This window comes from Schistocerca nitens, chromosome 4 (assembly GCF_023898315.1).
Source record: "Schistocerca nitens isolate TAMUIC-IGC-003100 chromosome 4, iqSchNite1.1, whole genome shotgun sequence".
Taxonomy (NCBI): domain Eukaryota; kingdom Metazoa; phylum Arthropoda; class Insecta; order Orthoptera; family Acrididae; genus Schistocerca; species Schistocerca nitens.
This window is the reverse complement of record NC_064617.1, coordinates 801,973,027-801,986,434: the sequence shown is the minus strand read 5'-3', so window position 1 is coordinate 801,986,434 and position 13,408 is coordinate 801,973,027. Positions and strand designations below refer to the sequence as shown.

Here is a 13,408-nt window from a genome sequence, read left to right as displayed (position 1 = left end):
ACGCCAGCATTAAAGTAATATCATTCCATTTCCTGCTTTAATTTCAAAGTTCAGTTAAAGTATTCATTGCTGGCTACAATATTTAGATTACACGAGCAGAAATTAAGAGTGCGAGTTTTGTTACCATATTTTAGCTTACCTGTGACTGCAGCTCAGCTTGGTACATACTAAATTTTACTATTGTTAATTGTTCAGAAACATTTAATTCAAGTTCAAAGTTAGATCTCTTATTTCTAAAATGCGTAGATTCAAGTAGCTTTTGAAATGATTGTTGAGGTAGCCCAAGACTAACCTTATTTTATTGAATTTCGTAGTGCTTCAGAAACAAAGTTCACTATTAATTTCAGTCACTAAATTAACTTTCAATTTTCCGGTTTTATTAATTCTTTTACTAAATGAAGTCAGAGTGTAGCGAAATTTATTACTTCTGACAAATATTTTTTCACACAACACGTGTCAACCTTCAGTTGCCACGCTTTTAGTGCTAATTATATGTGCAATAACCTTTCTTTTTCAGTTATTATAGTAGTTGTCCATAGGACTGGCGACCGTAATTTTCCCCAAATCTCAAATATCTAATTAACGCCAGTTTATTGTTAACGTAACGACCGCACATTTACTTTCTTCATTAACTTTACTCCTTTTCAAAATTAATATCCACCAGTTTCATTAGCAATTTTTCTTTGATTTAGATGTAACCCTTTCCTCCCTCTTTACCGACAGGTTAACTTCGGTGACGATTGCTTTTCCTAAATTTCCATTAGGTACACGCGGTTTAATTTTTCACTGTCATTAAGGTCGATAAGTGAGGGGAAGGTTACATCCGGTAGGACGACCCTCCGCTGTGTGGAGCTTGCGGCGTACCGATCACTGCGCGCCACATTTTACTAGACTGTGTTTTGTTTTCGGACCAGAGGGCAGCGGCAGATTTTCCGGAAGATCTGCCCTCTATTTTAACTGACTTTCAAACGAATGTGTGGAGGCCTTCAAGGTTTTGTGATTTCTCCAAATTTTTTCCGAAATATTAGGGAGATGTTCTGAACGTGTTAACAGGGCGACTGTAAGTACTCAGCTAGTCACGTTTCCCTACGCCTTTCTTTTAGATTTTCTCTGGTTGTACTTCTGTTTTAATCCCTGGCGTAGCATCTTTCACGCTTTCTCCGCTGTCTTAAGGCGTGTGAGGTGAATGACTATGTGAGTGAATGCGAGTGAGGTGGGAGTGAGTGCATGGGTGTCGTGTTGTAGGTTCCATCATTAGTGGTGCAACAATTTTAGCGATTTTATCCACATTCTTTCCTTTTACAATGAGTCAGGTCACTGATAATCCTGCCGTGAAGACAAAGCGCCCGCGCGCAAGCACACACACTCTGTTGTAGCGTCTACCATTGCAGCGTGATTTTTGTCCGTGCAACACAACGCTCTTGCGATTATTAAACGATCATGCATTCAAACGTGCAGTTGTTCATTCGATCATCACTATCTCTTCCATTAATCCAGCCTGGTAAGCGTACCAGACTGACGCACACTCCGCTGTAGAGTGAAAATCTCATTTTGGAAACATCCCCCAGGCTTGGCTGAGCCATGTCTCCGCAATATACTTTCTTCCAGGAGTGCAAGTTCTGCAAGGTTCGCAGAAGAGCTTCTGTGTAGTTTGGAAGTAGGAGACGAGGTACTGGCAGAATTGAAGCTGTGAGTAAGGATCGGAAGTCGTGCTTGGATGGCTCAGATGGTAGAGCACTTGCTCGCGAAAGGCAAAGGTCCCGACTTCGAGTCTCGGTCCGGCACACAGTTTTAATCTGCCAGGAAGTTACATATCAACGCACACTCCGCTGCAGAGTGAAAATCTCATTCTGCAAACATTCGCCAGGCTGTGGCTAAGCCATGTCTCCGCAATATCCTTTCGTCCCAGGAGTGCTAGTTCTGCAAGTTTCGCAGAAGAGCTTCTGTGAAGTTTGGAAGGTAGGAGACAAGGTACTGGCAAAATCGAAGCTGTGAGGACGGGTCGTGAGTCGTGCTTGGGTAGCTTAGATGGTAGAGCACTTGTCCGCGAAAGGCAAAGGTCCCGACTTCGAGTCTCGGTCCGGCACACATTTTTAATCTGCAGGAAGTTTCATATCAGCGCACGCTCCGCTGCAGTGTGAAAATCTCATTCTGATAAGCAATAGTTAAAAATCGGTCGAACAAGTGTTTCAAGAACCTTTTTTTATGGATGAATTACATTCCTTTAAGATTCTGTCAGTGAATCGGAACTTAACACCTGCGTATGCTACATCTACTTTTAAGTGGGCATTCCTTTCCCTGTCGCTCCGGACTGTTACTCTCAGGTATTTTATGGCTGTCACTGTTTGCAGTGATTTATCGTCGGCAGCGTAAACGAATAGTCACACATCCCTTTGTCTATTTATGCACCTTACGTTAAGTTTATCAACTTTCAAGCCCAAATGCCTGTCCTTGAAAGAATGGTTGATACTCTGCAGGTTATCATGCATTTAGCTGGTATTCTGGCACGGGGACCTTCCAGCAGAAGCCTGACGGAGCCTTTATAAATATTTTAAACAGTAATGCCACTTTAGTGATCCACTGAGGTAACACTGAAATTACCTTTACTTCTTAAGGTTTTATCGCGTTAAGAACGAGGTGTTGAACTACATCTGCAAGAGACTCCTCAAACCAGTCAACAGTGGTACTTAATTCTGGTGCGACTACTATAAACCAACATCAAAGGAAGAACCTTGTCTACCGTTCCCCTAGTCCACAAGAAGTGAAGCACACTGACCAGCGTAAATTACTAATACACTGTAAGGCCTCATAGCCTAGTAATGGACTTCTGAGTCTACTCTAAATCACAATTTACCTCGGATTCCTCCAGGAGAGCCTTTTCCCCGTGATTAAAAAGGGGCGGAAAGTACATCCATATATAAAAATGGAGGTAGTATCGTTTCACAGAACTGACATCATCCTACACCTTCCGCCTCCGTAGCTGAGTGTTCGGCACAGGTGCCTTCCGGTTCCCGGTAGTGGCAGGAATTTTTCCTTCTTGGGAGGCCTAGTACGGATGCACTCAGTCTCGTGTGACCGACCGGGGGGGTGGGGTGGGGGGGAGTGGGCGCTAGACCGATTAGTGGCGGTTACGAGGTCGAGAAACTCGACAACGACCAAGAGAGCGGTTTGCTGATAACGTACCCCTCCCTACCGCAACCGACGATGCCGCTCACGGAGGATGACGCGGCGGCCGGTGGGTCGCGATTGGCCCGTCTAGGGCTCGAAGGCAGAACTTGACGTCCTGTACTACCCACATAACTTTGTAGCAGGATCTTAGAACATATTCAGAGTTCATATTACGAACTAACTACAACGAAATCAGTACGAGAACCAGAAATATCGAACACGCGTGCATCTACTAGCTTTACGACGATACAAAAAACTGGGAAGATTCGATGTTTGTAGAATAACGTAAAGCTTTTTGATTTAGTACCACATCGACATCCCCTACAGAAAAATAGGTTCTAATGGAAAATAACACTACATATGCAGTTGGGTCGAAAATTTGCTCACAGACAAGAGGCAGCACAGAGTAACTGGATTATCATCTACAGTCATTGAAGCAATATCTGGTGTGGCCAGTGATGTGTAACAGGACCGTTACTGATCAGTTTACACATCAACTTCTTGGCGGATAGTGTTGGTGCAATCCCAGACGATTTGTAGATGATGCATTTATCTGTCATAAAACTCCATCTTGTAAAATTTCCAGTAATATGCACTTAGATCTAGACAATACGAGTATATCAGCCTGGTGCAAAGACTGATAGCTAATTATTAATACAGAAACATGAAAAATTGTGTACTGTTAAAAATTTAAAAGTGTGATATCCTTAGACTACAGAATAAATGTCACCTAAAATAAGTCAAGTCATAGAAATATTTGTGAGAAACTGTGAAGAGGTATGACGTGTTGTACTTGAAATCTCCCATATTCTCCTTTGTGGGTTAAGACAACAACAGGACGCGATTCATTGATAGGAGCCTGGGAAATTGGAATTTGCGTACAACAGAGATTTAAACACACCCTGTTACGGCCCATATTCGAATACTGGTCAAGAGTGATACGAGATACAATTAAGAGCGGTTGTCGAGTGTATACAAAGAAGACCAGTGTGAATGCTCACAGGCGTATCTGTCCTTTACAGACCGAACAGATCAAACTGGACAAATAACAGCTTGCACAAAGACGTATAAGCAGTCATTCTTCATTTGGTGAAATATGAAGTATATGGTCACTCGCAAGTAGCTCTGGCGTTTCAGAATACGACTGAGCAGCTGCAATAGTGGACAGATGTGTTACAACATGTAAACATTTCATCCGCTACGTATCGTCGCATATAATTACACCGAGGTGACAGAAGTCATGGGATAGCGTCATTCTCGTATACAGATGGCAGAAATATCGAGTACACAAATGTAGAAAAAGGGCAGTGCATTGGCAGAGGTGTCATCTGCACTCAAGTGATTCATGTGAAAAGGTTTCTGACGTGATTATGGTCACACAACGGGAGTTAACAGGCTTTGAACGCTGAATGGTAGTTCGAGCTAGACGCATGGGACACTCCATTTCGGAAATCGTTAGGAAATTCAAGATTACGGGATCTACAATGTCAATATTGTGCGACAATACAGAATTTCAGGCGTTACCCCTCACCACGAGCAACGCAGTGGCCGACGGCCTTCACTTAACGACCAAGAGCAGCGGGTCATGAGTAGAGTTGTCAATCCTAACAGGTAAGTAACACTATGTGAAATAACCGCGTAAATCAATGGGGGACTTGCGATGAACGTAGTCGGTAGGATAGAGCGGCGCTGGCCGGAGTGGCCGAGCGGTTCTAGGCGCTACAGTCTGGAGTCCGCGCGACCGCTACGGTCGCAGGTTCAAATCCTGCTTCGGGCATGGATATGTGTTATGTCCTTAGGTTAGTTAGGTTTAAGTAGTTCTAAGTTCTAGGGGACTGATGACCACAGCAGTTAAGTCCCATAGTGCTCAGAGCCATTTGAACCATTTTTGATAGAGCGGCAAAATTGGACATTAATGGGCTGTGGCACCATATGACCGAGGCGAATGCCTTAGATAACTGCACATCATCTGCAGCGTCTCTCTAGGGCTCGTGATCATATCGGCTGGACGCTAGATTACTGGAAAACCGTCGCCTTGTCAGATGAGTCCTGATTTCAGTTGATAGGGTTCGAGTGTGGCGCACAGCTTGCGAACCCATGGACCCGAGTTGATAACAGGGCACTGTGCAAGCTGGTGGTGGCTCGATAATGGTGTGGGCTGTGTTTACATGGAATGGAATGACTCCTGGTGCGAGAATACCAATTTTCAGGTATTACCTCTCACCACGGAGAACGCCGCGGCCGACGGTCTGTACTTAACGAACGAGTGCAGCGGCACTTGAGTAGTGCTGTCAGTGCTAACAGACTCATGGACTTCATGTTCCCAAACAATGATGGGATTTTTAAGGATGAGAACGCGCAATGTCACTGCCACACTTGTTCGAAATTGCTTTGTAGAACATGCTGGACAATTCGAGAGAATGATTTGACTACAGAGATCGCTCGACGTAAATCCCACCAAACATTTATGGGACATAATTGAGAGGTCAGTTCATGCACAAAATCCTGCACCTTCGCAATTATGCATGGCTCGATATTCCTTCAAGGACCTTCCAATGGCTTGTTGAATCAGATCGATGTTGAGTTGCTGCACTAAGCCTGCTAATGGAGGTCCGACACGATGTTAGGAGGTACGAGATGACTCCTGTCACTTCAATGCAGTTCGTGCCAGCAGGCAACATAGTGAAAATATTTACAAATCGAGCTGCATTTCCGCCTTTCAGAGCAACTCGTGACAGCGACTATAATGGATTTCACTTGTGTACTACCTTACCACGATATTATTGCACGTGGGCTCCCGTGGCCGTTATCGGGAACATGTTACAGTAAACCGTTACAGTGAACAACTACAGTGTTGACCGAGGCAAACGCTTCTCATTGTAAATTATTTCAAGACAGTTGTGAATATAGTATCAAGTGGTTCAGCGTATCCCGTTGAAATATCGCGATAAAAACTCACAATAAGCCGACCGAAGTTCCTTCATTCCCAGGTGCAATAACACTGAGGTCGACCAATGTTTACGCTTGCCATGTAACAAACAGTGCCCCATATTGAGAAATTGTTGTGTGACTTAAAAATTTGGAGAGAATTTCCATCCCCTGACTTTTGTCTATTTGCTATGTGTCTTGTATTTTTTGCACATTTGTCCTTAGCAATCCAGAAGGTATGCACGATAACACTGTAATTAGCGTATTCGAGAATGCTGTGACAGAAAAAAGTATATGTCGTCTGTTAAATCATTATCTATATAAAAATGAATGTTTGTTCGGAATTTATAATCCCAAGAGGTAAAGGCCAGATTTAAGCGCGGTTTTCTGCAAACATGTCCTTTTTTATCTTTCATTCCTCCTCTGAAAGAGATGGCGGGCTGCAGGAGAGCTTAGCCCATTTCAGCCAACCGTTGTAGTTGGTGCTGTTGTGACACTATTTATTTAGGGCACAGCGTGCTTAATTTTATTTTGTAGGAATTTTGATTGCATATAGATGGATAGTTGAGAGGAAGATGTTGTTCATTAAGCTTCCTTCAGTCCAGATCCTAGCATTTGCCTTATGGCTGAAGAAAATCCTCTCGGTCGAAAAAACCACAACTGAGATTGATTGTCTGTTGTTCGGCTTATATATCTTCATATTATCCCAGTGGTCTTGATAATGTTGTATTGTGATCTTGGAATAGTGTTGATGCAGAAAATTTCCGTCTAATTCTGTAGAAGATGAAAAATATGAGAATCTAGTCAGAGAATATTGTCTTTTTCTATAGGAGTTGATTTAAGTAATTTGGCTCAAAAAGTTATTCTTTCTATATCAGGCTGCTACATCATCCCAAATACTTGTAGGTTTTCTTGCTCTGTTGACAGTTTCATTGATTTCTCCATTTTCCAGGGGATTATGTTGGAATGAATTCGATAATGCTTCGTGTATCAAGTAGGGGATCATCTGGAGATGGTTTTTAGCTGTATAGCTTTCCCAGCAACGATGTACAGGTTTTCTGTTAAAATCGACTGCGAGGAAGACAATGCTCCAATTCTCAACATTTCGTCTTCTATATAGTGTGATTTCTCTAAACGCTATCATGTTGGTATCGGCTGTTATTCTGACCAAACGTTAGCCATATAAACCACACGACCTATGGGGAAAATTCAGAGAGGACTAGAGGGTTTGAGCGAAGATATTTGCACCATATTCGTACCGTTATGAACGATGACACCATTCTATTTTCGGACAGCTTGTTCAATGAAGCTCTCAAAAAATTGAAGACATCTATATAACCATCAACAACAAAGCACTCATTCAACTTGGCGTGGTTGCACCACAACGTTCTGCGTATAACTATTATGATCGAGATTTATTAACAGAATTACAATTCAGTGCTGATGACTCACATTTGTCGTAAGAAACGAACAACTCTTATTTGCAGATCAAAACCTGATGTACGAAACAATTACAAGTGCTGTGACCAATTGAGTGGCGGTCTATTTTTCCTCGACACGCCCGACGTCACAGGAAAAACGTTCCGCGTCAGTTTAGCTACAATTCGTTCTCAAAATGGAAATGCCTTGGCTCTTGCCTCATCGGGTTTTTCAGCTACATTATTGGATGGTGGCCGCACAGCTCAAAAAATGTTCAAATGTGTGTGAAATCTTATGGGACCTAACTGCTAAGGTCATCAGTCCCTAAGCTTATACACAACTTAACCTAAGTTATCCTAAGGACAAACACACACACCGATGCCCGAGGGAGGACTCGAACCTCCACCGGGACCAGCTGCACAGTCCATGACTGCAGCGCCTAAGAACGCTCGGCTAATCCCGGCCGCACAGCTCATTCGGCGCTCAAATTGTCTTTGAGCATACATCTTGCGGAGGCTCAAACATGTAATACAATATTTCAAAAAGTTCTGGCATGGCGAAAGTATAGCAAATTTGTAAATAGATTGTCTTGGATGGCCGGGGGGGGGGGGGGGGGTGGCCGAGCGGTTCTAGGCGCTACAGTCTGGAACCGCGCGGCCCCTACGGTCGCAGGTTCGAATCCTGCCTCGGGCATGGATGTGTGTGATGTCCTTAGGTTAGTTAGGATTAAGTAGTTCTAAGTTCTAGGGGACTGGTGACCTCAGAAGTTAAGTCCCATTGTGCTCAGAGCCATTTGAACAATTTTTTTGTCTTGGATGAGTCACATAAGAAGTCGGTTGAAGCGCTTGACCGAACACTTTCCAGACTTACGAGGAAATGCACAACCGTTTCATAGAGAAGGAAATGGAAAACAAAAATGTGTTGATAAGACTCGCTGTTTCAGTAGCAAATTAACATATTATGGCCAAAAAGAGAGATTCCCCAGTATTACATGATTTAATTCGACTACACTCCATCAGCCTTATTTTACTTTTGGTGACATTCAGCGCACAAACTCTTTCCAAAAAACTATCAATTCCGTTCTACTGCTGTTCCAAGTGTTTTGCTGTCTCTCACAGGATAAGAAACTTTAATTCCATCTCGAAAAGGCGGCCGCTGTGGCCGAGTGGTTCTAGGCGCTTCAGTCCGGAACCGCGCTGCTGCTACGGTCGCAGGTTCGAATCCTGTCTCGAGCATGGATGTGTGTGATGTCCTTAGGTTAGTTAGGTTTACGTAGTTCTAAGTTTAGGGGACTGATGACCTCAGATGTTAAGTCCCATAGTGCTTAGAGCCATTTCGAAAATTCTCCTTGTTTACCTTTACTGTTTGATTAATGAACAGATTGCATAACATGGAAGACAGGCTGGAGCCCTGTCCCTCTACCTACTCAACCACCGTTTCCCGTTCACGTCCTTCCACTCTTGTAACTGCAGGCTGGTTTCTATACAAGTGGTAGATAACCTTTCGTTCCCTGTATTTTATTCCAGCTACATTCAGAATTTCGGAGAATGTAATAAATCGATTTTACTGAAAGCTTTCTCCATTACAACAGAGAGAGAGAGAGAGATGATAGAAGGTGACGTCGCCTTACCTGCACGAGCCCCCAGCCGACAACTATGGCGACGTCATCGTCTTGCACGGGCTGCCCCTGCTGCGGCAGCGTCGCTGCGGCGACCTTCACGCCGTCCAGCTGGAACGGCTCCACAACCTAGAGCACACGCGGTGTTCACCTCCAATCAAACCGTTCATATATTCCCATATCTAGTTCTGCAAATCACACAGCGAAGAGTATTCAAGTTACACAGGGTGAAGCTAAATTCTGCCTACAAAATTTGGGAGATCGTTCGTGGGCATTTTTTGAGTATTTCGGCCTCCTCATCGTACACCACGCATACAGGGCTCGGTCCGTTCCAAAAGCGCCAGCGTTCATCTCCGATACCTGGCTACCACCGGAACATCTGTCCATGGGTACAAGAACGTTTGGGATCTGTGGGAGGGTGAGCCTTGAGATATTACAGGTTGACGGAAGTAAGCACCAAACACAGGTGCCTAGTAGGGAATCCTCCTGGCTACCAAAGGGATCCAAGTTAATTTTAGAACTGAAGAAGTGGAGGAATATTTTTACCCAAGACTACATATTAAAAACTAAACTTTTAAATCACCATCCGCATGTTATTAGTGTTTATGCTGATGGATCTAAGCTGGGCACTTCTCGAACATGTCCTCAGGACCAGGCTCCCAGAGCAAATTTCAGTTCACTATGCAGAACTGATTGTTAGCATGAGGCCACTGCAGCAGATGAGACAGCACTGAGGCAAGGAAGTCCTTATTTGCTCTGATTCTTAAAGCGCCTTCTTGCTATTGGATAGATGTACCAACCAGATAGGATGGTCCAAGATATGTAAGGCGCTCTCCTTTTCTTGGAAAGGCAGAAGAAGGAAATAATTTTCTCGTGGGTACTGGGGCACATAGGAACGCAGGGAAATGAAGTGATGCGACTGCCAAGGAGACTTGTTGCCTTCAAACTGCTGATCACTGCTCAGTCACGATGTGGGAAGTCACCACATACTTAACAGAGAAGGCCATGTGTTGGTGGAAGGCTCACTGCCTGAAACTGAGGAGTAATAAGTCGTGCTCTTTGAAACTTTCAGTGCTACCGTGACTTAAATCTGTATGTATTCTGTTTGATGATCTGAGGGCAGATCTGTGTGTTAGATAGGACCTTCCTGTATGATGACATGAAGAAGTAGCCTTGCAGGGTTATCAGTAGGTCATTGTTTCTTGATTCACGGTTTGTCCAATGGCTAGAGAGCTCGTCAAAGATATGGAACGTGGGTGTCAATACAGGATATTTTTATTGAATGTATTCTGGTTGATGATCTGAGGGCAGATCTGTGTGTTAGATAGGACCTACCTGATTATTTTAAATGACAATTAGATGAGTGGTGTACGTGTTTTAATCTGTTCTGTGTTGTCAGGACTCCTTTCTAAAATGTTGGCTGTAAGATTTTAGTGTACTCCAGACTGCTTTGGTCACTCACAGTTTTTAGGCAGTCATCCAACCAGAGCTATCTGACCCCTGTTTCTATATGTCCTACCACTTTATAACTAATTTTGACTACAAATGTACTGCTGTGTTTCATTTTCATTTCGAAGATTGTGTTTTATGAGTCCCCACACATCATTAAACTTTAAATTGTTCTTTATTACTCTGTGTTTGTTGATACAATTTGGTTTTAGAATTTTTTGTTTTATTCTTTTCTTCACACTCTCCGTCTTGCACCTCATACACTCTCTCTCTCTCTCTTGCACCTGAATTCTCACACCCTCTTTCCTTTACGCCTGCTGACTACCCCTTCTCACATCATCCACATGCTTCCTGTACTTCTCCCTCCTCCCCCTACTAACTGTCCATTTCCTCTTCCCTTTTGCTCTTTTCATCTCCTCTACCACCACTTCCTGTCCGTCTCGTCCTCCCGCTTATCTCTATCTATTTCTTCCTTCCCCCTCTCTCTGTCCGTTTTCTACTCCCCACTAAATGTGTTCACCTTTTACTCCCCTCTGTGTCCACTTGCTCACTCCCTCTCTCCAACCTTCTGCTCCTCGCCCCTCTATGTGCCCACCTCCTCCTCCCCTTCCTTTCTGACCATCTCGTCCTCCCCCTCTATGCCCATCTCCATCTCACCCCCCACTATGCACATCTCCTTGTCGCCCCCCTCTATGCACATCTCCTCCTTGCCTCTCGACTGCCCATCTCCTCCACCGCCCTTTCTATACATCGCTTCCCCCCCTCCCTGCCCATCTCATTCTGCTCCCTCTCTGTCTATCTCCTCATTCCCCTCTTTGTATTCAAATACTACTCGTACCACTCTCTCTTGGTCCACCTCTTTCTGCTCCCCCCTCTCTGCCAATATACCCTTCCTTCCTCCCCTCTCTGCCCATATCCTACTCGTCGCCCCTCTGCCCATCCCCTCCTCACCCTTCTTTTTATGTCCATATTCCCCTCCTCCTCCTCCTGTCTTTCTGTCCACCTCCTCATCTTTTCCTTTGTCTGTCCACCTCTTCTTCCCCTCTCCCTGCCCATCTCCTACTCCCTCCTTCTCCCTGTCCATCTTCTCCTCCTCACTACATCTACATCGATATTCCACAAGCTATCTGACAGTGTGTAGCGGAAGGTGCTCCCCACTTCCTTGCTCCACCTGTGAATGGTTCATGGGAAGAATCATTGGCGGTAGGTGTCTTGGATTATCTCTATTTTGGGAATAAGTAATATGTTGTCTGCCTCTTCCTGGAAAGTACTCTCTCGAAATTTCAATAGGAAACCTCTCCATAAAGCACAATGCCTCTCTTACAGAGTCTGCCTCTGGAGATTGTTGAGCATCTCTGTAATGCTCTTACGCTGACTGGACAAGCCTGTGACGAAACGTGCTGTTGCCGGCCGCGGTGGCCGTGCGGTTCTAGGCGCTTCAGTCCGGAACCGTGTGACTGCTACGGTCGCAGGTTCGAATCCTGCCTCGGGCATGGATGTGTGTGATGTGCTTAGGTTAGTTAGGTTTAAGTAGTTCTAAGTTCTAGGGGACTGATGACCTCAGATGTTAAGTCCCATAGTGCTCAGAGCCATTTGAACCATTTTTTGAAACGTGCTGTTCTTTATTGGATCTTCATCCTACCTGGTAAGGTTCTCAGACTGGCGAAAAATACTCGATAATCGATCGAACAAGCGCCTTGTAAGATATGTTTCATCGAGATTTTTCCTATGAACTGCAGACTGACATCAACTTTTCCTACTATTTGTCTTATGTGCTAATTCCACTTAAGACCTTTCTGGACAGTTACGCCTAGATATTTTACTGTAGATACTGTTTACAGCAATTTGTCACTAACAGTGTACTTGTACATTAACAGATTTCTTTTCCTATGAAGGTACAATAAGTTACATTTATATGCATTCAGGATCAGTTGCCAGAGCGTGGACCACTCATTAACCCTCTGTCGGTCATTCTGCAAATTGATGCCATCTTCTCGCATTGCTACTTTCTTGTTGACAACCACATCATCTTCAAATACTATCCCTTCTCATTTCTTGCTGCCCCCTCACCCTATAAAACTCCTCCTACTCCCTCTCTCTATTCATTTCCTCCTCCCTATCTCCTTACCCATCTCATGCTGACCCATCTCTCTTACTATCCCCTTCTCCCCCCTCTCTCCCTATCTATCTCATCCTGCCTCTCTCTTCATATCCATCCCCTTGTCTATCCATCAAAACCTTCTCCCAGTCAGGTCCACGGACAACTGTAGCATTGCAAAACAGGATGATGAAGCAGGCCAACACCAGAACACATTTGTCATGCAGGACAGCTTACATTTCAGTGGCAAGAAATGGTTTTCCAGTCCCCTGTGTATAGGCTGATCTGCAACGCAGGTCACATTACTACTACTTCAACACAACATAACTGTCACACAGGGCAATCTACGTGTCAGGGGCTTTAAAACGGTTTTTGGCTTTTGAAATGTAGGTCACGCTGCTAACCAGCTTGATTCCCATACAACACACCTATTCTACAAGGCGGCCTATATGACATGGTTTCAAAGAATACGTTTTTGCCCTGTCTCTGCTCTTGTTGGGCTAAGGGTTTCTATATCCATCACACAGCTATTTGTGAAGTTTGCTATTTTCCTGCCAAATTTGGTTGAAATCGATCAAGGGGTTTGGGTGGAGATCCTGAACATACATACATATAAACACACACACACACACACGAAAACACACACACACACACACACACACACACACACACACACACACACATATATATATATATATATATATTGTGTGTTTTCATTGTCTATATAT

General features: G+C 44.1%; 1 protein-coding gene across 1 annotated transcript in view; it reads right to left on the bottom strand.

Annotated features, from left to right (window-relative positions):
* Positions 1-13,408, bottom strand: part of LOC126252580 (trypsin-3-like) — a 185,516-nt gene that overhangs the window by 24,409 nt on the left and 147,699 nt on the right. The window contains exon 4 of the mRNA XM_049953481.1: positions 9,146-9,262. Within this exon, the coding sequence (XP_049809438.1) occupies positions 9,146-9,262 (117 nt within the window). The remainder of the gene's footprint in view (positions 1-9,145; positions 9,263-13,408) is intronic.